Source organism: Papio anubis, chromosome 1, assembly GCF_008728515.1.
Source record: "Papio anubis isolate 15944 chromosome 1, Panubis1.0, whole genome shotgun sequence".
NCBI classification, from domain to species: domain Eukaryota; kingdom Metazoa; phylum Chordata; class Mammalia; order Primates; family Cercopithecidae; genus Papio; species Papio anubis.
The window spans coordinates 155,056,932-155,083,770 of NC_044976.1; the positions used below are offsets into that span (position 1 = coordinate 155,056,932).

Sequence of the window (26,839 nt, forward strand, 5' to 3'; positions counted from 1 at the left end):
TGGCAATTCCACCTGGCTCAAGGTATAAGTATGTATTTTTAATCTTCAGAGGAGAAAAAGCATACAGAGGCAGTCTAGAACAATCATTGTCACCTTTCCAACTTCCGTGTTGATGACATCAATAACAGATGCAAAAGAAATAATTAAAAATAAAGGAGAAAGAATTTTCCATGATTCACCAAAGTAGTAGGAGTATTCTGTCAGGAAAGCTTAGAAGCATTTATCAGCTGCTACCTAAAATTTAGCATTTAACTTTAATTATGCCTAGTTAAGAATTAAGCAAAACAGAAAGTGTTTTAACATGACTAGCTGCTACAGATCAAAATAGTTTCACAGTAGAAATTTTTATTTTTTTATTGTTCTTTTTGATTATGCAATAAGCCCCCTTCTTAACAGATTAAATGTCACAAAAACTAAAATGTAATGACATTAGCCAGCTAACCTGTCAGCCCCAACTCCCTTAAACACTGAGGAATAAAGCATACTAATATGGTCATAAGTCAAACTTCCTCTGGGAAAGAAGATTAAGGCTAGACTCTTTCAGAGCCCCTGGGGGGCAGAAGCAGAATTCTTATATCATAGTTAGGTTTTGGTGATATTCATTTTTTTCAATATTATCAAGGTAACTGTATCTAACACTAGACCAGAAGAAAGTGTCCTTACATAATCCTTATCTGATTACCCTTTCCCAAAAAGAAGACATCAGAGACTGCGTGGGTCAACTTAAAAGAAGAGGCGAGCATGCTCCTGGTTCATGGAAGGAAATGAGCTTCCATTATCTGCACATGATCAGCGGCCATGAAAATCTGTTAATTCAGAACAATATGAAGACATGGGCCTGCCCATTTGAAGCTTACTTTCTAATCTAAGCAGAAATCATGATAGCACATGATGAAAGAGTACATCAATAACTCTGAGGGTAGAAGGTAGGATAGAATACAAGAGGATGAGCGGTATTAGGTGGATTAGCCAATTTTCCATATTGAAAGAAAAAATGAGGCTGGGCACGGTGGCTCACGCCTATAATCTCAGCACTTTGAGAGGCTAAGGCGCATAGATCACTTGAGCCCAGGAGTTCAAGACCAGCTCAAGCAACATGGTGAAACTCCCCCTCTACAGATATACAAAAAATTAGCCAGGCATGGTAGCACATGACTGTAGTCCCAGTTACTTTGGAGGTTGAGGTGGGAGGATCACCTGAGTCTGGGAGGTTGAGGCTGCAGTGAGACAATACTGTGCCACTCCACTCCAGCCTGGACGACAGAGTGAGACTCTGTCTCAAAAAGTAAAAATAAAGAAAAAGAAAAAATGACTTGGGGAATGAAACCAAAATTCTAACCCAACTCTCACCATGTCAGAAACAATTTGGAAATTCAATTTTGTTAATTTAGAAATCAGTAAGTCACCTAACCTGACCAGTTTGACTGAAATGACTACAAGAAAAATGGCTAAAGAACAATCCAGTAACTGAGGAAGAGACAGTCTGAATTTCTACACTAACTGATCCAATTCGGTCATTCATTGCTATGGCTGGGCAGGGATCCAAGTGAAACTTTTAACAGTGGCCAAAAAGGTGGCATAGGGTTACTGCCTCTAAAAACCACAACTTGTCCCTAAGCTTGAAACCCACCCATAAATCATCAAATTCATGTGGACGAGCGCCATGTTTTAAGCAGCCCACTCTCCTAAAACTTGCATTGGCCTGCAGAAGACAGGCATGCCAACCTCAGTGACTCTGCTCTGCATCACTCTCTAGGTTGCCAAATTGAGGCAGAAACATCCATTTGCCTTCCCGTAGCTTTCTAAAATCTATCTACAGTGTAAAGAGTTGTCTATGCCCTTTCACTTAGCCCAGTTTCAGTAACCTTATAGTCCATTTGATACACAGAAATAGAGCACGCACCAACCTCAGCCACAGGCTCCTTTCTCTCCCAAGTTCAGGCGCAGTACTGGCTAGAACTCTGAAAACACAAACACCAAAACACAGTGTACATCAGATGCATATGGGGTCACAATCCTTTTAACACAGTTTGCTTGCAGGAGCACTTCTTCAACACTGATAACAACTGGCAAAACAACCTCAACATATGCTCTGCCTAGATAATGCAGGAGATCCTTAAATTTCTCCAAGTTAGAAAATTCAGGACAACAGCAATATGGTGTTAGGGATTGCAGATCTGTGTCAATCAGATACAGCCTTGCCACCACCTAAAAATGTGCTTGCTGCCCCACACATGGCGTTAGCAGCAGTTCCAAAGGCCAACACATTCACTCTTGGAAGACAGTGTCAGCTGTCTTGACACTGCTGCTGGCTACATTTAACCAACTCTATGATGTGGTACCAGAACCCAAGAAATACATCAAGCCAGATCGTTCTGTCCAAACATCCCAAGGAAACATGTGCCTTGGACAGCACCCGAGTGGGAACAGGCTGCTAATGTTGATATAAAATGCAAAATAGTAAAAGCAGCATTTTCTCTAATTTACTATTCAGTGAGAAACCCAAGCACAAATCCAATGCAGCAAATTGTAGAGGTTCAATGCTCCCTGATCTGCAGTTAAGCCAGGTGTGCCACCTCCTTCATCTGACTTGGATCCTGCTCTGGACTTTAAGGAAACATCTACCTGGCTAGCAGTTCAAGGACTCAATATAAAAATAACTCATGCTTTGTTTCAACTGGAGGGTCGTGACACAGTTGGGCCTACAAGAAAATCATTCATAAGTCAATGTAAGCTCGTATCTACTGAAAAAGTAGATTTGAGTTTTTTGAGTAGATGTGAGCTTTTACACCCTATGTTATGATGAAGAGATTCACTGAAGAATTCAATCGTGCTGTACTACTTCCTGGAGTTGGCAGAGAAATCATGCATTTCTTGGTAGTTGAAGAAGGCTGATCCAAGTACACAGTGAAGAGGTGTTCCCATTTCTCAAGGTGTTTCATCTTCATGGCCATGAAGATTTAGCACCTGCAAAGTTCCCAAAACTATACAATGCAGTTAATGTGGGGAAGCAGACGTTGGATAATTCATTCAGAGACTACCAGTCTTCCAAAGAGTCACTATTTTGACTAGCAGATCATGAGGTAGGTTAGGCAGTTTCAAGACCTCCCTTGAAGAAAGCAGTGATGAGTAAAGATGACGAGGATGGGTTATGAGCAGCATTTAGTGTGACATGTGAAGAGGTCAAGATACCACTATCAGACAAGAAAACCAATGACCAGACAAATTTCACACAGCTTCTTCAGACAATGCAATCAAGAGATAGGATGCAGGCTTAGAAAGAAAGAAAATTCAGCAGCAGTTAGAGGGATCTAAAGGAGTTGTATATTCATTGCCCTCTGTAAACCAGGAGTAAAGGAGATAATTAAGGTTTTAAATAATCCAGTTTCTTAGTCACCAAAAGTACCAAGACTTCCTTCTATTAATGAGGGTAAAGGCTCAGTTTAAGCTGTTCTCTGCCATCTGGCCTTTGTACTTGGGAGACTAAAGCCACCCTGGACATTTAAATGAGAGAGATTTGCACTCTCTCATTTTTCACAGCCTGTGCTACAGCAATCATGACTACTTTTGGATAAAGCAAAAGTTCCCTAAATAATATACCCATGGTATTTTTCTTTTCTTTTCTTGTTACTACACTGCCCAACAAAAAGAGCTTCTTCCAATCTCGTCGAGTTTGCACCACATTCTAGAATAAATGGAACTGGATCATTCTGAGAACTATATTGTAAAAAGCAAATATTCTACTTTAAAGAACACACTTTTTTTTTTTAGACAGAGTCTCACTCTGTTGCCCAGGCTGGAGTGCAGCCGCACGATCTCAGCTCAAGTGATCCTCCCACCTCAGCCTCCCAAGTAGCTGGGATTATAGGCACGTGCCACCACGCCTGGCTAATTTTTGTTTTTGTAGAGGTGGGGTTTCACCAGGTTGCCAGGCTGGTCTTGAACTCCCAGACTCAAGGGATCCACCCACCTCAGCCTCCCATTACAGGCATGAGCCACTATACCCAGCCAAAAGTACACATTTAGGATAGAACTTGAGCATACTTTTGTTCTGGAAGAGGACAGAAATAGAGGAAGGGACAGGAAAAAACAAACAAAACCCAGTAGCAATGAGTTAGTTTCTGTCCGTTCTCCACCCTTCTAAGTAGGACACTGGCTTAACAACTAGTTTTATTATCAGCCCTCACTGTTTAAATCTTAGCAGAGAAAAAGAAAAGCTGTTGAAGAGAATAAAATTAAGAAACATAAAGGGGAAAACAACTGATTATCACCAGTTTCTGGATTTTTAGTTTTCTTCTAACTGAAGTTCACTCAGATCTAGGGAATAGCACTAAGCTTAAAGTGAAAGTAGGAAAAAATGTGGCACACTAAGGTGGCAGGTAGCTGTAAAGAGAAGAGGGAAGCATTTTAAAACTGTAGTAAGGTTTACCCGAGAGTGATTACTTTTATAAGGAAGAGATTCTATGAAAATGCAGCAAGGAGGCTGGTCCGTGGAGTACCACAAAGCTGGGGAGCTGCCGTTTTCATGCTGATTCTCTATCTTTAGCATTCTGGGTCAATTGTGGCAGAGAAGCTGTTTTATCTTCCTTGGACACAGGAGCGGAAAGAAGGAGGGATGCATATGACTCAACTTTTAAATCAGCACCTTACAGGGTTATTTGGTAAAGTGGTAAGGCTTCTGTAAAATGCTTTGAGTGACTAGGAAACAAATCAGAGGCAAAATAAGAACATAATAACACCAAACATCAGAGAACTGAAGGGAAGAGGAATGAGTCACTGAAAACCAGGGACACCAATTGTCCAGGTCACCAACAGCTTCCTGGTGCTCCCCCACCCCCGAGTCTGCTGTGAGCTCTTTTACCTACGATGAGCCTAGAGAATGCCCTACTGGGGTAAGGGACCTAGCATTGGCTTTCAGCCACAACTAACACCATATCCCAAATTACCCTTTCCAGAACAGACGCCGAGGGACACTAGAAGTGAGGAGTAGTTGGGATACATTTTTTGCTACACCTTCTATCTTGAGAGAAAGAGATTTAAGCCAATAGTATAATACATCAGTTGAAATACCTCTGACGATAATAACAAAGATGCATTGACCTATAAAAAGTCATTTAATGCATATTCCAGATGGCCAATACAAGCTGGTTAGGTAATTAGCCCTTAAAGAATTCCTTTATAGTTATATAAAAATGTTTTGTCTTGTTTAAAAAAAGTCTAGTCTAACAAAAACATCCACCAATGGGCTTGCAATTTTTCCATCTGCAGGTTTGCAAGATCATAAAAATACATACATATGCATCTCTGGGCATATCTCTGTCCACTAGCTAATCAGTTTTGGCAACACACTGCATAGGGGTATACTACCATTGGTTTCTGACATTAAGTTAGCTTTAAGCTTATTAGCTATTCCAACAACTGGAGGCAGCTTAGAACCCAATCCCTGGAAAGCACTTGCAGGATTAACTATCCGTTTCCCTGACACCTTGTCTATGGTGGTGAGAGGTCTGGGGACAGACTTGCTAATCCAAGGGTGTCTTAATGCTTGAGCTGGGGTCAGGCGGGCAGAGGGGTCCCAGTGAAGACACCTTTTCAAAAACTCTATAAACAAGTAGTCATCACACCCTTTCAGTGCTGTTCCCCAGTCTTTGCTGCCCGGGGGACCCCGCTTTTTACCCCTACGTGAGCGACCCCCCACAAGCACAACCCTCCCATCTGCCTGAGTAGTCACAGAGCAGTAGCGGGGTATGCCCTTGGAATTAATAAAGTACTTGGCACGTTTGGATTGCTCCAGAAGTTTTGGTGGTGGCATCCCTAGAAGCTCCATCATGCAGGCCAACTGGTCTCCTTCATCCTCTCCAGGGAAGAGAGGCTGTCCTGTTAAAAGTTCTGCAAGGATGCAGCCAAAACTCCATATGTCAATCGGTGTGCTGTAACGGCTTCCTAAGATGATTTCTGGAGCTCTGTAGAACCGAGACTGGATATATGTGTAGAGCTTCTGGTACTCGAAACAGCTGGACCCAAAGTCAATGACCTTGGTTGAACTGCGCCCGTGGTGTTTCAGGAGAATGTTTTCTGGCTTCAGATCGCAGTGAATAATCTTATTTTTGTGGAGGGCATCCAAGGATTGCAAGATGGACTGGGCAAACTTGCGTACCAACTGGACGCTAAAACCCTGAAACTTGTTTTTTTTAATCAGCTCATAAAGGTCTATGCTCAGCAATTCAAAGGCCATGCAAACATGGTTCCGGAATGTGAAACTTTCCAGCATGTGGATAACGTTCATACTACCAGTTTTATCCTGTTTTTTAAGATGCTCCAAAATCCGGATCTCCTCAGCTGCTTGACGATGAAAGCGCTTCTCATTGCGCACCATTTTCAGGGCCACGTACTGCCGCAGTTTGTGATCATAGACCCTGGCCACCTGCCCAAAACTCCCCTTGCCAATAATTTTCAGCACCTCATATCGATAAGCTAGATGGTCTCGAGGTACATGAATGTAGGCCCCATCTGCATCATCATACCCCCCATTATTGGGACCACCAATAACTCCATGTCTTTTTTTGGCATTTGGACCTACAAAGTAAATTTCTGGATAATTAATTATTTCCAGCTTCTCATAGGCAGTGAGGTGGTGTTTATATTGCTTCAGGGCTTGTTCTGGAGTCAGAGGCACCACTTTGGGTGCCTTGGATGAACTGCTGGATTTTACTGTATTCAAGCAATCTGAACTTTTACCCTGAGAAACAGTAGGAGAGCATTTTTCAGAGTCACTGATGCCATCTGACTGAACAGTATTGGATTTTCTGTTGCCAAATTCTTGAAACAGCTGTTCTACCTTCATCTCACCTCCATCCAAAAAGTGCTGAGTATGATCTCTTATAAACTTCTCAGTGGTCATCTATGAAAGAGACAATGAATATGTTAAAGTCATTAAAGACATCAGAAAGATGGAAGAATCTTCCCTCCTCTAACTGAATAACATCAAAACATATCCAGTCATGTTTACTTTAAGGTTAAAATGATCCAAAAAGGAGATAAGAAAAGCAAGAGTCTCTAGCAACTTATGTTATATTAATTTTCAGACTGCCTGAATATTGCAGCCATCCCTAATCCCCATACATGCCTTGCTTTGTTCAAGACAAGATGGTCTTACCATGCCCCCCACATGCCAGGTTCCTCCTTACAGATGTGTCCTTGTACTGAGAATCCTTCTACCCCTCATCCCCTCAACTCCTACATTCCTTCAAAGCCCAGTTCAATTCCTCTCTCTTCCACTTAGAACTACTCCAAGCCCATACTAATTAACCTCACATCCTAACTGCAGTTTGTCCAGTTTATGCCACATAATTTGGTACTTGATTATGTATAATATATGCACTATCTTACACTGTTTACTAATTGTTTCAAGTATCTTCCCAAATCTTAAACACAAATAGCATGGTCAAAATAATGCCTACTGAAGTGTAAACAGTAAGGCACCATCAAGTGACAGAAGCAGAATTTGAACCTAGGTCTTCTGGCTCCTATTCCAGGGCCCTTCCCATTAATATAACTCAGCTCCAGGTTCTCCCAGCATCTGTAGACTAGCAGGGCTGAATGCTGACTGTGGCCTGAAATCAACAAAGTGTTCAATCATACACTCCCAGGTCCCCATATAAATTACTGCAGCCTTTTAACTTAGTTCATTGAATCACAAAAGCTCTAAGTTAGAGAGAACTCTGGAGATCAACTGGACCAATTCTTCAAGTACCTGGTAACAGTGAGGGTCCAAGGTCCCTGGGGTGCTTCTTAAAAACTATTCCCCAGCAAGAGCCTACTTGATTAAGGAGTACCACTTCTTTCACTAGGTTTTCCACAGTCTTCTCCTGGAAGGGACAGTGACCCACAGAAAAAAGCTCTACTTACTCCTCTGAATTAAGATTCTTTGAATTGAAACAAGGTTTTTTGAAATAAGATGGAGGAAAAGAAGGACAAAAACAACCAAACACCTAAGTAAAATTAATATTAATTAATATTAAGAAAAAAGGGTGGGTGCAGCACACCAACATGGCACATGTATACATATGTAACAAACGTGTACATTGTGCACATGTACCCTAGAACATAAAGTATAATTAAAAAAAAAGAAAAAGAAAAAAGGGTAACTGTGAGATGACAGGCACGTTTAATTGGCTTGACTGTAGTAACCATTTCACTACCTGTATCAAAACAATTATATTGTACACCTTAAAAAATAAAATTTTTTGGCTGGGTGTGGTGTCTCACGCCTGTAATCCCAGCACTCTGGGAGACCAAGGCAAGTGGATCACTTGAGGTTAGGAGTTTGATACCAACTTAGCCAACATGGTGAAACTCTGTATCTACTAAAAATACAAAAATTAGCCGGGCATGATGGTGCATGCCTGTAATCCCAGTTACTTGGGAGGCTGAGGCACGAGAATTGCTTGAACCCAGGAGGTGGAGGTTGCAGTGAGCCAAATCATGCCATTGCACTCCAGTCTGGGTGACAGAGTGAGACTCCGTCTCAAAAAAATAAATAAAATAAAAAATAAAATAAACAATGTGGCCAGGCATGGTGGTTCATCCCTGTAATCCCAGCACTTTGGGAGGCCAAGGCGGACAGATGACTTGAGGCCAGAAGTTTGAGACCAGCCTGGCCAACACGGCAAAACTCCACCTCTACTAAAAATACAAAAAAACCCAAAAACAAAAACAAAAAAACAAGGCCAGATGTGGTGATGCATGCCTGTAATCCCAGCTACTTGAGAGGCTGAGGCAGGAGAATCACTTGAACCTAGGAAGTGGAGGCTACAGTGAGCCAAGATCACGCTACTGCTGCATTCCAGCCTTGGCAACAGAGAGAGAGACTGTCTCAAAAAAATAAAAAAAGAAATCAGTGAAAAATATTAAGAAGGGGCTGGAAAGATAAAAATGTTAAATCTGTTGTTAAAAATAAAAGGAAGTCTAGGATACTTAAAAGAACAACTGTTTTTCTCAACGGACCCTGAAGAATTATGTCCTTTATCTGTTTGATAATTTGAGAGAGCCTGTAGTATGAGGAACAGATTAATTCCAGAGGAGCTCTGGGCTACAGTTATAATCTCTAAAAATGTAAGCTAAAAAGTGGTCAAACCTTTAAAAACTAGAAATTTTAATATAACCTAAGCAAAACAAAAATTGTATTTATAAATTACCAAAAATAAATAACAAAAAACAATATTAAAAAACATAAATGACAAAAATTTAAGTGTTGGCATACTTCAGACAGCCCCCGTAATTCAGTTATAAAAGTCCTTTTAAAAAATCATTTAATCAATTTAAATATTTATAGAACACTTATAGTTACATCATGTATTATATGATCTTAAAGTCAACAAGCCAGTTCAAATGTAGCCACAGCTTGGCATTTAGTTTTAAAATAAAGGGGCCAGATATTGCCCAAGTACATACAGTCTCTCTGATACCAAAATAGAAACTATCACTGGTCAAGAAAAGAAACAGGCCTGCATATAGAATCTAAATATTGGCCGGCCGCAGTGGCTCATGCCTGTAATCCCAGCACTTTCGAAGGCCGAGGTGGGTGGATCACCTGAGGTCAGGAGTTCGAGACCAGCATGGCCAACATGGCGAAACCCTGTCTCTACTAAAAATACAAAAATTAGCCAGGCGTAGTGGTGCGCACCTGCATTCCCAGCTACTCAGGGGCCTGAGACAGGAGAATCACTTGAACCAGGGAGATGGAGGTTGCAGTGAGCTGAGATCGCACCACTGCACTCCAGCCTGCCATCTATCAGGGAATAAATCTGGTGGAACTAGGAAAAGAATTTTAATTGTTTGGTTTTAATTAGATTTACATAACAAAAACAAACATCTACAAGCATCTTGGCTAGTTGTCCTTAAAATCTTTACTACCTAACTTTAATGCATCTAAATATTTACTGCTGAAGTCTCTGAAACACATCCTGAAGAAACAGGGAGTCAGAAGGCCTGGGTTGGGGTCCTGGCTATGCTACTTAAAAGTTGTAGGTCCAGCTGGGTGTGGTGGCTCACGCCTGTAATCCCAGCACTTTGGGAGGCCAAAGTGGGCAGATCACCTGAGGTTGGGAGTTGGAGATGAGCCTGGCCAACATGGTGAAACCCCGTCTCTACTAAAAATACACAAATTAGCCAGGCATGGTGGTGTGTGCCTGTAATCCCAGCTACTTGGGAGACTAAGGAAGGAGAATTGCTTGAACCCAGGAGGCAGAGGTTGCAGTGGGCCAAGATTGCATCACTGCACTCCACCCTGGGCGACAGAGCAAGACTCCTTCTCAAAAAAAAAAAAACACAAAAAAAACTGTAGATCCCTGTTGCCTTCCTGAGCCTCAGTTTCTTTATCTGCAAGATGTGGATAATAATATCTGCTTGTAGGATGTTGTCTAATTAATAATAATAACTTCACCAACTATAAAATATTTAAGACACTGGTTACAATTCAGCAAAACTCTCAATACATTGAAGTTTAAGTTCCTATACACCCTTCCCCTTCCCCTTTTCTCTCTTCTCTCTCTGGTGGCTTCCTCCATTTCTCCAGTCTGATCTCCCTCCATCAAGCATCTAGCACTAACTACACCTTCTGCTCAATGAAGGCCCCCACAATAGGCCTTCGCTTAGGATACACGGAATTGCCTCACCCACTTTCTCCCCACATAAAACATACTTTCCACTCGCTATACAATGGACTGTGTTACCTCTCCATGGATATTTGAACTTCAACAGAAGATCAATGCCCTAACCCAAAGGAATGCCTCTAGGAACTGCAGTCACCAGTGACAAACTGTTAGGAAAGGTTATTTGTGGTGCAGGGTCTGTCCCTGGGAATTTCCCCTACTCTGCTTACATGTAAGGCTGCACTGGCTCTGAAGGCCTTCATTTCTGTTTGTGATAATGAGAGGGTCTCAGGTACACAACATAAATAAGAACAGATACATATCAGAAATGTAATTTCCACGGAACTATTACAATAATATTAATGATATCATTTGGAGTCCCTGATTCATGGTTTTTCCTTAAGGTAAACCTAAATTTCTCTCCTTGCAAAATAAGTCTTACTTTGCCTTTGGGAACCACACAGAAATGTCCAAATTTCAAGTAGGAGCCCTCTGGATACTTAAAAGGGGCTGTGCTGTCCCTGTCTCCACCATTCTGTAGGTTTACCATCCCCACTACATCTGCCTCACCTCACCCAACATACATCAGGCTTCCTCACTCTCCTGTTCACATTCGCAACATAGGCTGCACTTTATGTCTCTCTTACAGCATGCTCCAGAACCAAGCAGGCTACGTCAGTGTAGTCCACCATCAAGGTCATCTTCTCCAGTGAATCTGGAGAATTCTGGGAGGTAATTTTTCCACACAGGGAGGGGTTCTCTTCTTTTATTATTATTATTACACTTTAAGTTCTAGGGTACATGTGTACAACCTGCAGGTTTGTTACATACGTACACATATGCCATGTTGGTGTGCTGCACCCGTTAACTCGTCATTTACATTAGGTATATCTCCTAATGCTATCTCTCCCCCAGCCCCCACCCCACGACAGGCCCCGGTGTGTGATGTTCCCCACCCTGTGTCCAAGTGTTCTCATTGTTCAATTCCCACCTATAAGTGAGAACATGCGGTGTTTGGTTTTTTGTCCTTGCAATAGTTTGCTCAAAATGATGGTTTCTAGCCTCATCCATGTCCCTACAGAGGACATGAACTCATCCTTCTTATGGCTGCATAGTATTCCATGGTATATATGTGCCACATTTTCTTAATCCAGTCTATCATTGAGGGCCATCTGGGTTGGTTCCAAGTCTTTGCTATTGTGAATAGTGCCGCGATAAACATACGTATGCATGTGTCTTTATAGCAGCATGATTTATAATCCTTTGGGTATATGCCCAGTAATGGGATGGCTGGGTCAAATGGTATTTCTAGTTCTAGATCCTTGAGGAATCGCCACACTCTCTTCCATAATGGTTGAACTAGTTTACAGTCCCATCAACAGTGTAAAAGTGTTCCTATTTTTCCACATCCTCTCCAGCACCTGTTGTTTCCTGACTTTTTAATGATCGCCATTCTAACTGGTGTGAGATGGTATCTCATTGTGGTTTTGATATGCATTTCTCTGATGGCCAGTGATGATGAGCATTTTTTCACATGTCTGTTGGCTGCATAAAGGTCTTTTGAAGACATTTCATATCCCTTGCCCACTTTTTGATGGTGTTGATTTTTTCTTGTAAATTTAAGTTCTTTGCAGATTCTGGATATTAGCCCTTTGTCATATGGGTAGATTGTAAAAATTTTCTCCCATTCTGTAGGTTGCCTGTTCACTCTGATGGTAGTTTATTTTGCTGTGCAGAAGCTCTTTAGTTTAATTAGATCCCATTTGTCAATTTTGGCTTTTGTTGCCGTTGCTTTTGGTGTTTTAGTCATGAAGTCTTTGCCCATGCCTATGGCCTGAATGGTATTGCCTAGGTTTTCTTCTAGGGTTTTTATGGTTTTAGGTCTAACATTTAAGTCTTTAATCCATCTTGTATTAATTTTTGTACAAGGTGTAAGGAAGGGATCCAGTTTCAGTTTTCTACATATGGCTAGCCAGTTTTCCCAGCACCATTTATTAAATAGGGAATCCTTTCAGGGAGGGGTTCTCTTCTTAACTTTCTTTCCTTTCCTGTAAATAACTCAAATACTGGCCTGAATCAATTACATATCAAGTCTGATGAGCTATAAATAAAACATTCCTTCCATTGCTCTAAAAAAATCTAGTGTTCGGCCCGGGTAGCGTGGCTCAAGCCTGTATTTTGGGAGGCCGAGGCGGGTGGATCAAGGAGTCAGGAGATCGAGACCATTCTGGCTAACACGGTGAAACCCCGTCTCTACTAAAAAAATACAAAAAACTAGCCGAGGCGGTGTGAGGCGCCTGTAGTCCCAACTACTCGGAGGCCCGGGAACAGGAATGGTAAACCTGGGAGGCCGAAGACACGGTGAGCCTCCGACCACTGCCTCCAGCCTGAAGCAAATGAACTCCATCTCAAAAAAAAAAAAAATCTAGTGTTCACACATATTAAAGTATAATTGTTTTAAAACACTAAATATTTCCCCAAATGCCCATCAATCAAGGAGTAAAGAAATTATGGTATATATATGCACATATATACACGTGTGTGTGTGTATATATACATGTATATATATGTGCATATACATGTATATATGTGTGTATATATATACACGTATATATGTGCATATATACGTGTATATATGTGTGTACACACACACACACACACACACACATATATATCTCATAGAATACTACTTATCCATAAAAAAGAATGAAGTAATGGCATTCACAGCAACCTGGATGGAATTATTCTAAGTGAAGTAACTCAGAAATGGAAAACCAAACATGGTATGTTCTCATTCATAAGTGGAAGCTAAGCTATGAAGAGGATACAAGGGCTTAAGAATGATACAATGGACTTTGGGGACTTGGGGGATGGGGTAGTAGGGGAGTGAGAGATAAAAGACTACACACTGGGTCCAGCATACACTGCTCGGGTAATGGGTGCGCCAAAATCTCAGAAATTACCACTAAAGAACTTGTTCATGTAACCCAAACACTACCTGTTCCCCAAAAACCTATTGAAAAAAAAAACACTAAATATTTCTAGTCTAGGGTTAGAATTGCAATAACCAAGCAATGTATATGATTGACTCTACGAAGTATTTTCTTAACCATGTAATTATATCCAGAGAGATGAATAATGTCATATTTATCATGTTTTATTTCATAAGAATGCTTCATATACCCTGCTAATTTGATGGGCTTCTGGCATTTCAAATAGAATCTCCTACTACATTAATCAAGTTTTAAAAATCTTGCTGAGAAATTCAAAAGGAATATCCTTCTCACTCAGATATAAAACCCTACCTTTTCCCCGGCTCCCAAACCCTAAATCCCTGCAACACAAAACTTAACCCAATAAATGTCAGTGGGGCAGATATTTATAGTTTACCACGAGAACATAAGAGCCCCTTGAATAAAGGACGCTAGAAAACTTTGTAAAAAGGGCAACAGGATCTCGGGATAGAGTCATGGCATAATGAAATGTAAGTGGCACCAAGAGGTCAAAACGCATTTTTTTTTTTCCAGCAAAATGAGTAAGGACAGCTGGGTGCGGTGGCTCATGCCTGTAAATCCCGCACTTTTGGGAGGCTGAGGTGGGCAGATCACCTGAGGTCAGGAGTTCGAGACCAGCCTGGCCAACATGATGAAACCCCATCTCTACTAAAACTACAAAAATTAGCTAGGCATGGTGGCAGATGCCTGCAATCCCAGCTACTCGGGAGGCCGAGGCAGGGAGAACTGCTTGAACCTGGGAGGTGGAGGTTGCAGTGAGCCGAGATTGCGCCACTGCATTCCAGCCTGGGTGAGAGAGTGAGACTTGATCTCAAAAAAAATAGAATATTCATCTGGGACTGGGCGCGGTGGCTCACACCTGTAATCCCAGCTCTTTGGGAGGCCAAGGCGGGCGGATCACGAGGTCTGGAGATCGAGACCATCCTGGCTAATACGGTGAAACCCCGTCTCTACTAAAAATACAAAAAATTAGCCAGGTGAGGTGGTGGGCGCCTTTAGTCCCAGCTACTCGGGAGGCTGAGGCAGGAGAATGGCGTGAACCCGGGAGGCAGAGCTTGCAGTGAGTGCCAGTGCACTCCAGCCTGGGTGACAGAGTGAGACTCCGTCTCAAAAAAAAAAAAAAAAAAAGAAAAGAAATGAGTAAAGAGTAAAGACATCTTTACGCGAGAAAGACATCTTTCTTCTTGCTCCCCTACAAAACTGCTGTGCTGAACACCATGCAGTAAGAAATTCATTTTTGATCCTGAAACATACAAAATAAGTAACCTACTGGAAGGTAAATAGCATTGGCTAACTCTGAATCAAAGTTAAAATGACTTGGCCAGGCGCAATGGCTCGCACCTGTAATCCCAGCACTTTGGGAGGCTGAGGTGGGCGGATCATGAGCCCAGGAGTTCAAAACCAGTCTGACCAATATGGTGAAACCCTGTCTCTACTAAAAATACGAAAATTATCTGGGCATGTTGGTTGGTGCCTATAATCCCAGCTGCTTGGGAGGGTGAGGCAGGAGAATCGCTTGAACCCGGGAGGCAGAGGTTGCAGTAAGCCAAGATAGCGCAACTGCACTCCAGCCTAGGCGACAGAGTGAGACTCCACCACAAAAAAAAAAAAAAAAAAAATCAAAGTTAAAATGACTTAAAGTCAGATGTTAACACTTCAACCCAATTGCAAATAGTTTCCTATAGAGATGAGCCAATTGGCAGCAAGTAACCAAGCAATCTGATGGGCAACACAAGATGTATATGGTTCTGAAGTTCTTAGACATTTTGACATATTAAAGAAACAAACTTGCAAAGAATGGAAAGAAACCCCACTACACTCCAAAAGGAGACAAAAAATAGGGTGACCAGCCTTCAAGATATTTTTAGGTTACGTTTTGTATACTACTAGTGCTGAAAGTGGGGAAAAGGGCCAGGCACGGTGGCTCACGCCTGTAATCCCAGCACTTCGGGAGGCCGAGGGAAGTGGATCACTTGAGGTCAGGAGTTCGAGACCAGCCTGACCAACATGGTGAAACCCTGTCTCTATTAAAAATACAAAAATTAGCTGGGCGTGGTGGCAGGCGCCTGTAATCCCAGCTACTCAGGAAGGGTGAGGCAGGAGAATTGCTTGAACCCGGGAGGCGGAGGTTGCAATGAACCGATGTCACGCCATTGCACTCCAGCCTGGACGACAGAGTAAGACTCCATCTTAGGAAAAAAAAAAAAGGAAAAAGGTTGATTTTAAGCAAAAACTGATGACAACAGGAAGGACTATGAAAAACACAAGTGATTTTTCCATATAGAAACAATTTCAGGTCTTAAACACAGAAATGTGAAAGAGAAATATTACAAATGAGTCAATTCAATTATTCAGTTTGTTCATCTGATAACATATGCAGCAAATTTTAAAGTCATAGGATAGCCTCTCCTTGTCATGGAACTTGGCCAAACCCTGCTCTGCCTACCACTCTACGCATGCCGAGGGAATGTGAATTAATTTTATCTTAAGTTAAAAAAAAAAAAAAGCTGCCAGGCGCGGTGGCTCATGCCTGTAATCCCAGCACTTCGGGAAGCCGAGGCGGGTGGATCACGAGGTCAGGAGTTCAAGACCAGCCTGACCAACATGGTGAAACCCCGTCTCTACTAAAAATACAAAAATTAGCTGGGCGTGGTGGCGCGCACCTGTAATCCCAGCTACTCAGGCAGCTGAGGCAAGAGAATCACTTCAACCTGGGAGGCAGAGGTTGCAGTGAGCCAAGATCATGCCATTGCACTCCAGCCTGGGCGACAGAGAGACTCCATCTCAAAAAAAAAAAAAAAGGCTAAGTGTCGCAGTCCCAAACTGTGTTAATTACCATCTATCTATAAAATGGTTCTCTTTAGCATACTAATAAACGAAGACTACATTTCCATCGTGCAGGGGAAAAAAAACCCTGCAGATCTATGAATTCCGAGATGTTTTCTGTTTCTTATTTTTGTTAAAAGGAGCCTTTGTAATACTAGGTGTATATTATCCTATACAAAAATAAGCATTACCTATATAAAAGTAGCATATTATTTTTTTCCTAGTGCTATATATTTATCCCAGTGGAAACTGAAATAAAAAGGTGAGCTTCAAATTGAAATCATTCTGAAAAGCTAAATTTGGACCACAGACGTTGTTATTTCAAAGTCAAGAGGAATCAAAAAGAGACAAAAAAAAAGTCTGGTAGTCAGTGATACATAAGTGTACTTGAGCATTAAGTAGCACTTCCTCCTTTCCAAAACAATTCATGTACAAAGAATTACTTCTTTTACTTACATTTAGTCTTCTGGGTGGAGGTGGTTCAGAAGGATTGCAGAGCACATTTGAACAGGGGGGACATTTGGTTTCATCTATCATCATGAAAGTATCATAGACACCATCCCCCAACCTAGTTGAAAGGATTACAGATAAAATGTCAGTAACTGAAGAATATAAAATCCTGTCTCTTAACTGCTTCATATCTGCTACAAGGAACAGTAATAGAAATAAAAGTCTACACTACATTTTGGCACTGAATATAAACAACTGGGGTATTTGGAAGAGGAACAGAGGAAATCCAACTTTTGTTTTTCAAGGACAGCATTTCTAGGTTTTTATTTTAAAATAGTTGAAACAAGTCTCTCTGAATGTTGTTAAAAATAATAAGGACTATCAGGAGGATCTCATAATAACTTACTACTTGAAAATAAAGTCTAGTTTGAATCTGAAGTTCATAGAGAAAAAAAAAGACCAGAAAAAACTAACAGAGGTAATAGTTTTTCAAAGTCAGAGACTTGGATTCTAATCTCAGCTCTAACACTGGCTGTGTGCTACCTTCTCCTCTGAGCCTGTCTTCCCCATGTTAATGGGAAGACTAGCTCCAGTCTATACACTTCTGGGTCTTACAGGCAAGAAATAAAAAGCCTTTTTAAGGCTGTCTTCTCTTTATTAGTTTACTTGCTTACCTACTTACATCTACCTAACTTGTAGAAAAATACAGTTAAGTACTACAGCAAACACTAAAAGGATGCTCTAAAATATAAAATGTAATGAATTTACTTCTCTTTCCACTTCATTTTCTGGTGAATGGTGGAGGCAAAATTCTAAATGATTAAGGATCACTTCTCTGTTCTTTAACACTGTGGCTCCACCACTGTAAGGGAACACAAAAGACGGAGAGGATTTATTTCATCCACAAGATGGCCCTGAATAATGTATTTCATCTGCTACCAAGAACACGGATTTCCCAGTTACACACATCAGCATTTCATTGTATCATTTTACATGATACACTATGAATATAACAATGACGATGTTGCAGAGGAATAATTTGTTTAATGTCTTTAAAATATCCTGGAATATTCTGGTCACCTTTAAAAACTGTTTTGTGAAATTCGTTCTAGAGTTTTCTTTATAGATGTGTTATAAAAATACAAAGGGGAGAAAACCCTACAAATATTTTTGGAATGCTCTTTTTAAAAACATGCTCACATTCTGATAGAATTATTTATATTTTTAACAGGCAACGGCTTCACTGACAGAAACCAAATATTCTGAATGTGACTGACCCTTTGCCATAAGCCTGATAAAACAAACCAGAACAGGCGTCCACATTTATAAAGAAAAAGAAAACGTTCAAAATTGCCTAGTGACTAACAGCCAGAGGAAATTAACAAGAGTCTGCATGCAAATAAAACGGGGAGCAGGGGTCTCTTCTCTCCATTGAGGTGTAAAATACAACGCAAGGTGGGGAATCTCTCAAAATAGGATCCGGAAAAAGCCGTACCCAGCACAGCCCACAACCTGCACATCCGAAGCTAGACCGCACCCCTCACAGCAAACCCCAAGAGTTCAGCCCTTGGTTATCCGCTCTAAGCAACAGGGCTTCTTTCCAAGGTATCGCTCCCGGTCTCTCCCCGTTTACTAAAAAGCCCCACAAAAAGTCCTAGTTTTCGTAATCCCTTACCATATACCCTGATCTAGGGTTTCACGGGTATTCCAGGGGTGGAAATTCTTCTTGCTCTAACTCCTCTCTAGCCCCCTCCCCCGCGCCCGGTGAGCCAGGGATGGGGGGAGGGGACCCTGACGGAGAGGAGGTTGGGGGAGGTCCCGGGGAGGCAGTCAGACCCCTGCCCTCGTCCCTCCTGCTGAGGGCTCACTCTACCTCCTCCCAGCCCCCAAGCTTCGCTTGCCAGCGCCAGCCGCTCCCTGAGGCGCCTCCAGCCCGTTACCCCGCGGCGCCGTTACCTTCGCTGCTGGGGCGGGAGCCCGGCCCCGGGCGGCCCCGCATCCTTCCGCCCAGGCCCGCGAGCTGTGCCTCCCATCTGCTAGCTCGGGACCCGGCGCGGGGAGGGGCGCCAGTTGGAGGGTCCGGCCGGCCACGCCACCTACGCCGGGACGGCTGCCTCCGCGGCGCGACGCTCCTACGGGGACTCTCGGCCAGACACTGCAGCTCAGCGCGCCTTCGCTCCCAACTGGCCTGGGCTGGGTAGTGGGGAGACGCAGCTGCAGGGGCGGGAGGGGGAGCGGTCTGGTCGCCTAGCAACCGCGGCACGCCCCCGGGAAACGCCTCGGCGCAGCTACGCGCTGACGCACGGGGGTGGGGCCCGTGGCCGGTACAGGCCACGCGGCGCTCCTAGCCGGTGCTAGCGCTGGCGCGGGAGGCGGGAGGCTGGAGGCGGGAGGCTGGAGGCGAGGAGCCCGCGGCCTAGGCGCCTCGGGTTCCCTGGCGCGAGCTGCGGACGGACAGAGGGGTCCGGCGAAGGAGGGGTGAAAGTAACAGCCCGCGATCTCAGAAGGGCTGCCCGCCCCTCACGGTCCGCGGTCCCTTAAGTAGCATGTTGCATCCTGGAAGTTCTAAAACCTCCCGCTTCAATATGAATTTTAAATTAAAGAAAACATATGTGTATTGTTTTAGGCTTTCCCACCACGGGGACGACCCTCCGGGGGTTTGTGAGTTACATAAGAAAGCAATAATAATAAACCCATTTATTGACACGATGCCTCCATTTATGAACATTTGATATCAGTAACCGAGGTACCCGACGGCTTTCGTCTTTTACAGACTTAGCTGGGATGCAGAATAGAAGCTGGGCCTTTGTCTGACTCCCCTGCAACAGTCAGCCACAGACGGGAAGACAGCGTAGGAAACTAAGGCCAGAGGAGCCGCGCTTCCTCATGAACGTGAAGCGGCAAAGCCTGAACTAGAAGCTTCTAACGCCTAACCGTCCTCCTGCCGCACCAGGACCCCTGCGAGGCCCTTCCTGACTTTTTCCTTAGAGTGCGTATATATGTGTCTTTTTCCTTTTCTGATGCTAAGACACCTTAGAAACACCAATGTTAAGCAGATTTCCATCGTTGGAGGTTAAAACACCCGAACACAAGTGTTTTCTTGAGTGTGGCATCCAGTCATGTTTTGTGGGTTTGTTTGTTTAAAAAAAAAAAAAAAAAAATCCTGGAAGATGGGTGGTAAGAACCAGAGCTTGTAAACCCACCAAGCACGAGGCGGTCGGACTGTCCAGATTCTGGAGTCCAGAAGACGCCAAACGTTCTCAGAATGCCGAACGCGGGCGCCACCTGGTGGGACTAGAACGCTCATTGTCCCTAATCAGTATAGCACAATTCCCATAAATCTTAAAAATTCCCATCCAAGGCTCATTTCCGTGTGACTGAAAGTCATATTCTCTGTTCTCGTGACTCCAAGTAAAAATGTCCCTAAAGAGCCAAAGTCGCTTCACTCTATATAAGAATCTATTGGTGGCCGGGCGCGGAGGCTCAAGCCTGTAATCCCAGCACTTTGGGAGGCCGAGACGGGCGGATCACGAGGTCGGGAGATCGAGACCATCCTGGCCAACACGGTGAAACCCCGTCTCTACTAAAAAATACAAAAAACTAGCCGGGCGAGGTGGCGGGCGCCTGTAGTCCCAGCTACTCGGGAGGCTGAGGCAGGAGAATGGCGTAAACCCGGGAGGCGGAGCTTGCAGTGAGCCGAGATCCGGCCACTGCACTCCAGCCTGGGCGACTCAAAAAAAAAAGAATCTATTGGTTTGGGGAATTTTATTTTTTGTGATCAATGTTACTTTAGCCTTATGGTATGCATATAAATAAAAAAGTTTTCTTCCGTGATTATTTTTTAAAGTTTTCTAATTTTGTAAATAAACTTTTTCTTTTGTCTCCCCCTTCCCCCACTCTGCAACCAGAGCAATTCTGCTTTCACAGGGGTTTGTATTTGGGCTCTCATGAAGCTTTTGTTTGAGGAAAGAGTTCCATGGCAACGCAAAGATTGGACGAGGTTACTGTTGAAGTCCTTTCCAGCTCTAAGATTACAAAATTCTATTAAATAATCCCCGTTCTCAGTACTTATGTGGACACCTCAGACCACTTTACTGCCCTCCCTGAACAGTTGAATGAGACTTGCTCCCACATGATCTCTTACCTCATCCTGAATCACTGCTCGTCAGACGATTGCATCCTCAGTCTGTGTTTAAGACACATCTTCCAGAGCCAAGTGGAAGTGTTCCTGCTCTCTTTCTGACTCCTAAGGTGGAAAATACAGAGGCCTCCTTTGTCTTTAGCCTATTGTTCCCATGGTCAAGGGAAAGAGGACTCCTTGAGGGTGCTGGAGCTTCATAAATCTCTGACCTTAGTGACCCAATGTTTCTTCAAAGAGCCCCTGTATGATGGGGTTAACGTCCCATAAGGGATTTGAAAGGAGCCTCCACACCCCTGCTGAGCGCTACCCTGTCCCCTCCAGCTCCCAAGCAGCTTCCACATCATTCATGCCCTTTCTTCCCCTCCAAAGCCTCATTCAAGAGTAGTTTAAAATCACCATTATCATTCTTCATGCAGTTAAAGTCAGATTTACCCACCATGATTTAGTCAAAAGTCATATAAGATGCCTGTCTGTCCTTTGAAGCCAGTTCTAAGACATCTGCAAAATAAGGTACTTGTGAGTTCTAATACATTGACTAAGGAAATAAACAACAGCAAAAAAGATGCAACTATTCCAGGATCTTAAAAACCCATTGGGACATTCACAATGTGATCAAAGTTTCAAATGCACAGATTAAGAAAACATCCCTGTGGCCTGTACCTGGAATTTTGTGATAAAATAGCTGTTGGTAGGTTATGTTAAGTTTGAACAAGTTTCATTGGTATAATTTCTGTACAGCAAAATGTGCCATAATGCCTACTGTAACATGTGCGTCACAGAATTGAAAAATATTTTTAAAAAATCATTTGGAGAGAACCAGTGAAACTTACTCTTTTCCCCAAGCTATATTAACCTCAAATTCACCTGTGTTCCTGAAATACATACTTGCTATTTTTTTCAGAAACACTGACATCTAGCTCACTGGAACACTAAAGCCATGGCTTATTTTTTTGGAGCCTCAGAAAACTGTCTCTCTTTTATACCTCAGGCATCTCCTGTTCTTATGCCCTCCCCTCTCCACCAAGATTTGAAAAATGCCCCTTATTAACACAGCAAACAAAAGCCATGCCCGCAGTGCTGTACTACAGTACGGCCTCTTCCACTACTATCCACACTTAGTTCTGTGTCTCCTAAACCCTGAAGGTTGCCCTTATTATCCCAAACCCTTCACCTATTTCTCTTTTCCAAAACGTTTGCCATCTTTTTCCACTTGCTCCTCCTAAGTCAGCGTGACCAGTTCCACCTATAGCCCTGAGGGGTCCTATGAAGCTTCCTTTCTGAAATCTTGAAACCAAACCAGGAGTCTTTCTAATCATCATTACTATTTGCTAAGTATTTATTATGTTCCAAGCACCATCTGAAGCACTTTAACATATTTGCTCATTTAAAACTCACAGTAGTCCTGTGAGATGGGTATTATCTCCGTCCTACACTTCAGAAAACAGTCCAAGATCACCCAGCCAGTAAATTATGAACTGCAATTCAAACCCTGGTCTGTTTGATCGAAAAACCCAGCCTCTTAACTGCCTGTATTCTACCTGTATTCCCTGAGCCTGGGAGGCTAGCCAGGCTAGACCACTGGATCCTTTGAATTCCGTAACATAGTTTCCCTTGATTTAAGATTCTGAAGGTGGTAAGCATAATGATAGTTTCCCAAAGATGTCCACATCCTAATGCCAAGAATCTGTAAATATGTCACTTTACTTGACAAAAGGGGACTTAGCAAATGTGATGAAGTTAAGGATCTCGAGATGGGGTAATTTTCCTATATTATCTGAGTGGGCCCACTGTAATCACAAGGGTCCTTTTAAGATGGAAGGGGAGGCCGGACACAGTAACTCACACCCATAATCCCAGCACTTTGGGAGGCCGAAGTGGGTGGATCACCTGAGGTCAGGAGTTCAAGACCACCCTGGCCAACATGGTGAAACCCGTCTCTACTGAAAATACAAAAATTAGTTGGGCGTTGTGGTGTGTGCCTGTAGTACCTGCTACTCAGGAGGCTGAGGCAGGAGAATCACTTGAATCTAGGAGACGGAGTTTGCAGTGAGCAGAAATCACGCCATTGCACTCCAGCCTGGGTGACGGAGTGAGACTCCATCTAAAAAAAAAAAAGATGGAAGGGGGAAAAAAAAGATGGAAGGAGGGTCAGAGAGGGAAATGTGGCTGTGGAAGCAGAGGTCAGAGAGAGAAAGAGATTTCAAGATGCTGTTGTTGGTCTTGAAGATGGAGGAAGGGGCCATGAGTTAAGGAATGAAGGTGGCCTCCAGAAGCTTTTGGAAAAGGCAGGGAAACAAATTTTCCTCTAGAGCTTCTAGAAGAAACGAATCACTGCTTACACCTCAATTTTGGGACTTCTGACTTCCAGAACTGTAAGATAAATTTGCTTGTTTCAAGCCACTAAATTTGTAGTAATTTGTTGCATTAAAGTTTAGGAACCTTGTCTACTGTAGTAGATTAAACATAGCACATCCTTTGCAGCTGCTCCCAGGGAGTGGAGGAAACTATTTTCCTAATTCTTGAAGCTGACTGGCCATGTGACTTGATTTAACCAATGACACGTGACAGAATTGGCGGTGTGTGATTTAGGAGCTGAGGCCTCAGGAGACCTCCTTACAGCTTCTGCTCTCCTTCTCTTAGATGCTGCCACCATGTGGACAAGTCTGAGCTGTATTTCTGTAGTCCTCAGCTAATGCCAACTGCCAGACAAGTGAGAAGGGCCACCCGGTTGAGTTGACAGCTGACAGCAGCCACATGAGAGCGCCACACAAAGCTAGCAGGAGAACCTCTTGGCTGCACCCCGCCCAAATCAACAGCCCCTTGAGAATTATGAGCAAATAAAATGGTTACTTTAAGCCATTAAGCTTTGGGGTACAGCAATAAATAAATGAACTTTTGAAAAGTACCAATTATGCCTACCCTCCATCCCACCAAATCTAATGATGAACAGTTTCTTGGTAAGAATACCTGCTTATCTTTTTATTGTGGCTGTTGTTCATCAGCCAGGTTTGGAAATCACTCATGTGTAGACCAAGTCCTGTTGGGTCACCTGGCTCTTGGAAGGTCTTAGAGGACCACTATACCTGCTCTATTCACAGCATTTGGGCCAAGGAACTAGTTCTCTCTCAATGACCTAGTGTACAGGTTAGGGCTTTTTCTATTGCAAATATCAACCTAAAACTGCTTAAAGAAAATGTACCAGCTGGGCGCGGTGGCTCACACCTGTAATCCCAGGACTTTGGGAGACCAAGGCAGGTGAATCACCTGAGGTCAGGAGTTCGAGACCAACCTGGCCAACATGGTGAAACTTCGTGTCTACTGAAAACACAAAAATTAGCCAGGTGTGGTGGCAGGTGCCTGTAATCCCAGCTACTTGGGAGGCTGAGGTTGGATAGTGGCTTGAACCCAGGAGGTGGAGGTTGCAGTGACCAGAGATTGTGCCATTGCTCTCCAGCCTGGGTAACAAGAGTGAAACTCTGTCTTAAAAAAAAAAGAAAGAAAAGAAAAGAAAAGAAAATGTACCATATACCTTTTTAACAGTATTTTTTTAAAAAGCAGTAAAGCTAAATTTGGATACGATGGGTGCCTGTCCTATCTCCATTTCTTGTTTCTGTATTCCAACATACTAGTTTCATTCTCAGGGTTCTTTTGTGCAAGCAAGTTGGCAACTGCAGTTCCAGATTCAACTCAGTAGAAAAGCTGTCTCAGTCATCCCACAGTCTCTCTGTAATTCACTGGCTTTGACTGGGCCCATTGTTACACCATATCTGCGGCCAGGAAAACATAATACTCCGAATGGTCAGGCCTGAGGCTCCTAGACCCAGCAGTAGAAACATATTGGACAGAAAGTTAGGGAAACAGTGACTTTCAGAGGAAAGTTGCTATAGAAGGTCCCAAAAAAGAGATACGTGAATATGGTACAGAAAACACAACAGGTATTCACTACAGCTAGGTGTTGGAAATCAGTTTTATCTGTGTCCCGAAAGTCCACATCAGGGTCACCAGGCTACTGGAAGTCTTTAAAATTCCCAAGTCTCAAAAACCTGGACACCAGACTTTGAAATGCATCTCACCATGTCACCCAAACGATGGAAGACAGGTTCCCCTCTGCCTCAAAAATGGCCCCCAAGCTCTGTAAAACAATTCATGAAGTACTTTCATGCATGATAATCACAGCCCAGCAGCTAGGGGCCCTACCACCATGCCTCTGTGTTCCTAATGCTCAAATTTCATTCACCTATCTGTACTTTAATAAAAGCTGGATTGGGGGTGTTCCGGTCAAACATGTTCCTTTCCTAGGGTTGTTAAAACTAAGCTGGAAATGTAAGAAGTTGCAGAATATTGTTTTTATTTAGATTATATTCATGGAAACAACCATATGTGCCTGGAAGAAAGGCTTGGTTGAGCACCTAGTGGGAATAGTTGGGGTATAAGGGTAAGGCTCCCAAGAGGCATTCCAAAAAATCCTAATGATCCCTACACTGTCTCAAAGCAGGATAGATCCAGTTATCTGCAGGACTGGGGAGTCTCAAGCTGGAGGTCCTCCTCTCTGTCCTTTTCTCTGTCCAGCTCAGCCCCTCCTCTAATAATGATGATCAAATATCTGGGTTGGAGGAAAATTCAGGTGTTTCCATGGGCATTGATTAGAATGATGTATGCATGGGTCTGGCTGACTCCTTCATTATTTATTAATAATCTTCATATTCCCCATGCCAGACACTAGTGACTCTCAGCAAGGATGCCGATGTCAGCAGAATTTTAGAAACTATTCCCCAATACATAGACATCTCTGTCTTAATTCGTCCTACTTTCCCAACATTTTACTTGCTGGTCACCTTGGCTTGAGAAACCCTTCACTTTTGTTTGTTTGCTTGCTGCTTACTTGCTTGCTATTTAAGAGAAAAGTCTGCTCTTGTCCTGGAAGCCTGGAAACACACACAACCTTCCTAGGTTGAGACCTCTGCAGGAACTGCAGAGATTAGCAAATATGTCTCCACTGGGCCCTGGAAATCAGCCTCTTTCCTTCAGGATTTCCAGGCCCCCCTTGGCTTTTATTGTCTGGAGCTCCAGGAGCTGCTCTCTTCTGATGCTCTGACATTTGTTGCTGGTCTTCTTCTTCCTCCTCCTTCTTCCTCTTCTTCCTCTTCTTTCTCTTCTTCTTGTGTGTGATGGTTTTAATAGTTGATACCAATCCAATTTTTAAAATTATGCTTTAAGGTAAAGGGATTTGAGAGGATGTCTTTCTGTATTCTAGCTTTGGATTGAGACCAGGATTTCCAGAATCCTGTAAAAGTCGGTGGCCTCCATGTTCCAGGCTCCTTTTCACCATCTTCAGGGTCTCAGTACTGTCACAGCCTCTTGTTAATGTCTGGAAAACCTCTAATAAGCTCAGCTGCACCAATGTTTAGGGATCAAAGCTGCTGTTCCTCCCAGGAGCATTGGTACCTTGCAGGTTTTTAAGTGGCATTAACTCATGCTAGCCTGTGTCTAATAAAGACTCCATGATGAGAACATTCTGTCAGATTGCTGTATTAGTTCATTTTCATGCTGACGATAAAGACATACCCAAGACTGGGTAATTTATAAAGGAAAGAAGTTTAACTGACTCACAGTTTCACATGGCTGGGGAGGCCTCACAATCATAGGGGAAGGTGGAGGAGCAAGGCATGTTTTACATGGCAGCAGGCAAGAGAGCATGTGCAGGGGAACTCCCCTTTATCAAACCATCAGATCTTGTGAGGCTTATTCACTATCAC

General features: G+C 43.1%; 1 protein-coding gene and 1 long non-coding RNA gene across 5 annotated transcripts; one reads left to right on the forward strand and one right to left on the reverse strand.

Annotated features, from left to right (window-relative positions):
* Positions 1 to 17: 17 nt before the first annotated feature.
* Positions 18 to 19,144, reverse strand: DYRK3 (dual specificity tyrosine phosphorylation regulated kinase 3). 3 transcript variants are annotated; one of them, XM_021927587.2, is made up of 4 exons: positions 18,899 to 19,144; positions 17,711 to 17,804; positions 16,949 to 17,060; positions 18 to 6,901 (listed from the first exon to the last, which is right to left on the reverse strand). In XM_021927587.2, exons 2-4 carry the CDS (start codon positions 17,725 to 17,727, stop codon positions 5,324 to 5,326), a joined length of 1,707 nt encoding a protein of 568 aa, XP_021783279.1. In that variant the 5' UTR covers positions 17,728 to 17,804; positions 18,899 to 19,144; the 3' UTR covers positions 18 to 5,323. The 3 variants fall into 3 exon arrangements, with proteins under 3 accessions (XP_021783279.1, XP_003893249.1, XP_021783281.1); XM_021927589.2 differs by lacking the exon at positions 18,899 to 19,144 and adding an exon at positions 18,618 to 18,763 and having other exon boundaries at positions 5,176 to 6,901; XM_003893200.3 differs by lacking the exon at positions 17,711 to 17,804.
* LOC103878242 lies at positions 19,056 to 24,374 on the forward strand. 2 transcript variants are annotated; one of them, XR_638316.3, is made up of 3 exons: positions 19,056 to 19,139; positions 19,716 to 19,931; positions 23,724 to 24,374. It is a non-coding gene; the product is annotated as an uncharacterized LOC103878242 (long non-coding RNA). The 2 variants fall into 2 exon arrangements; XR_001896039.2 differs by lacking the exon at positions 19,056 to 19,139 and adding an exon at positions 19,327 to 19,467.
* The last annotated feature ends 2,465 nt before the right edge of the window (positions 24,375 to 26,839 follow it).

Excerpts from the sequence above, each read along its gene's own strand:
- DYRK3 (XM_003893200.3), bottom strand. The coding sequence starts at position 18,975 with ATGGGAGGCACAGCTCGCGGGCCTGGGCGGAAGGATGCGGGGCCGCCC. Across the intron at positions 17,061-18,898 it reads CTCCCGCCCCAGCAGCGAAG|GTTGGGGGATGGTGTCTATG; the intron begins GTAACGGCGCCG and ends CCTTTCAACTAG. Across the intron at positions 6,902-16,948 it reads CTCCACCCAGAAGACTAAAT|ATGACCACTGAGAAGTTTAT; the intron begins GTAAGTAAAAGA and ends TCTCTTTCATAG.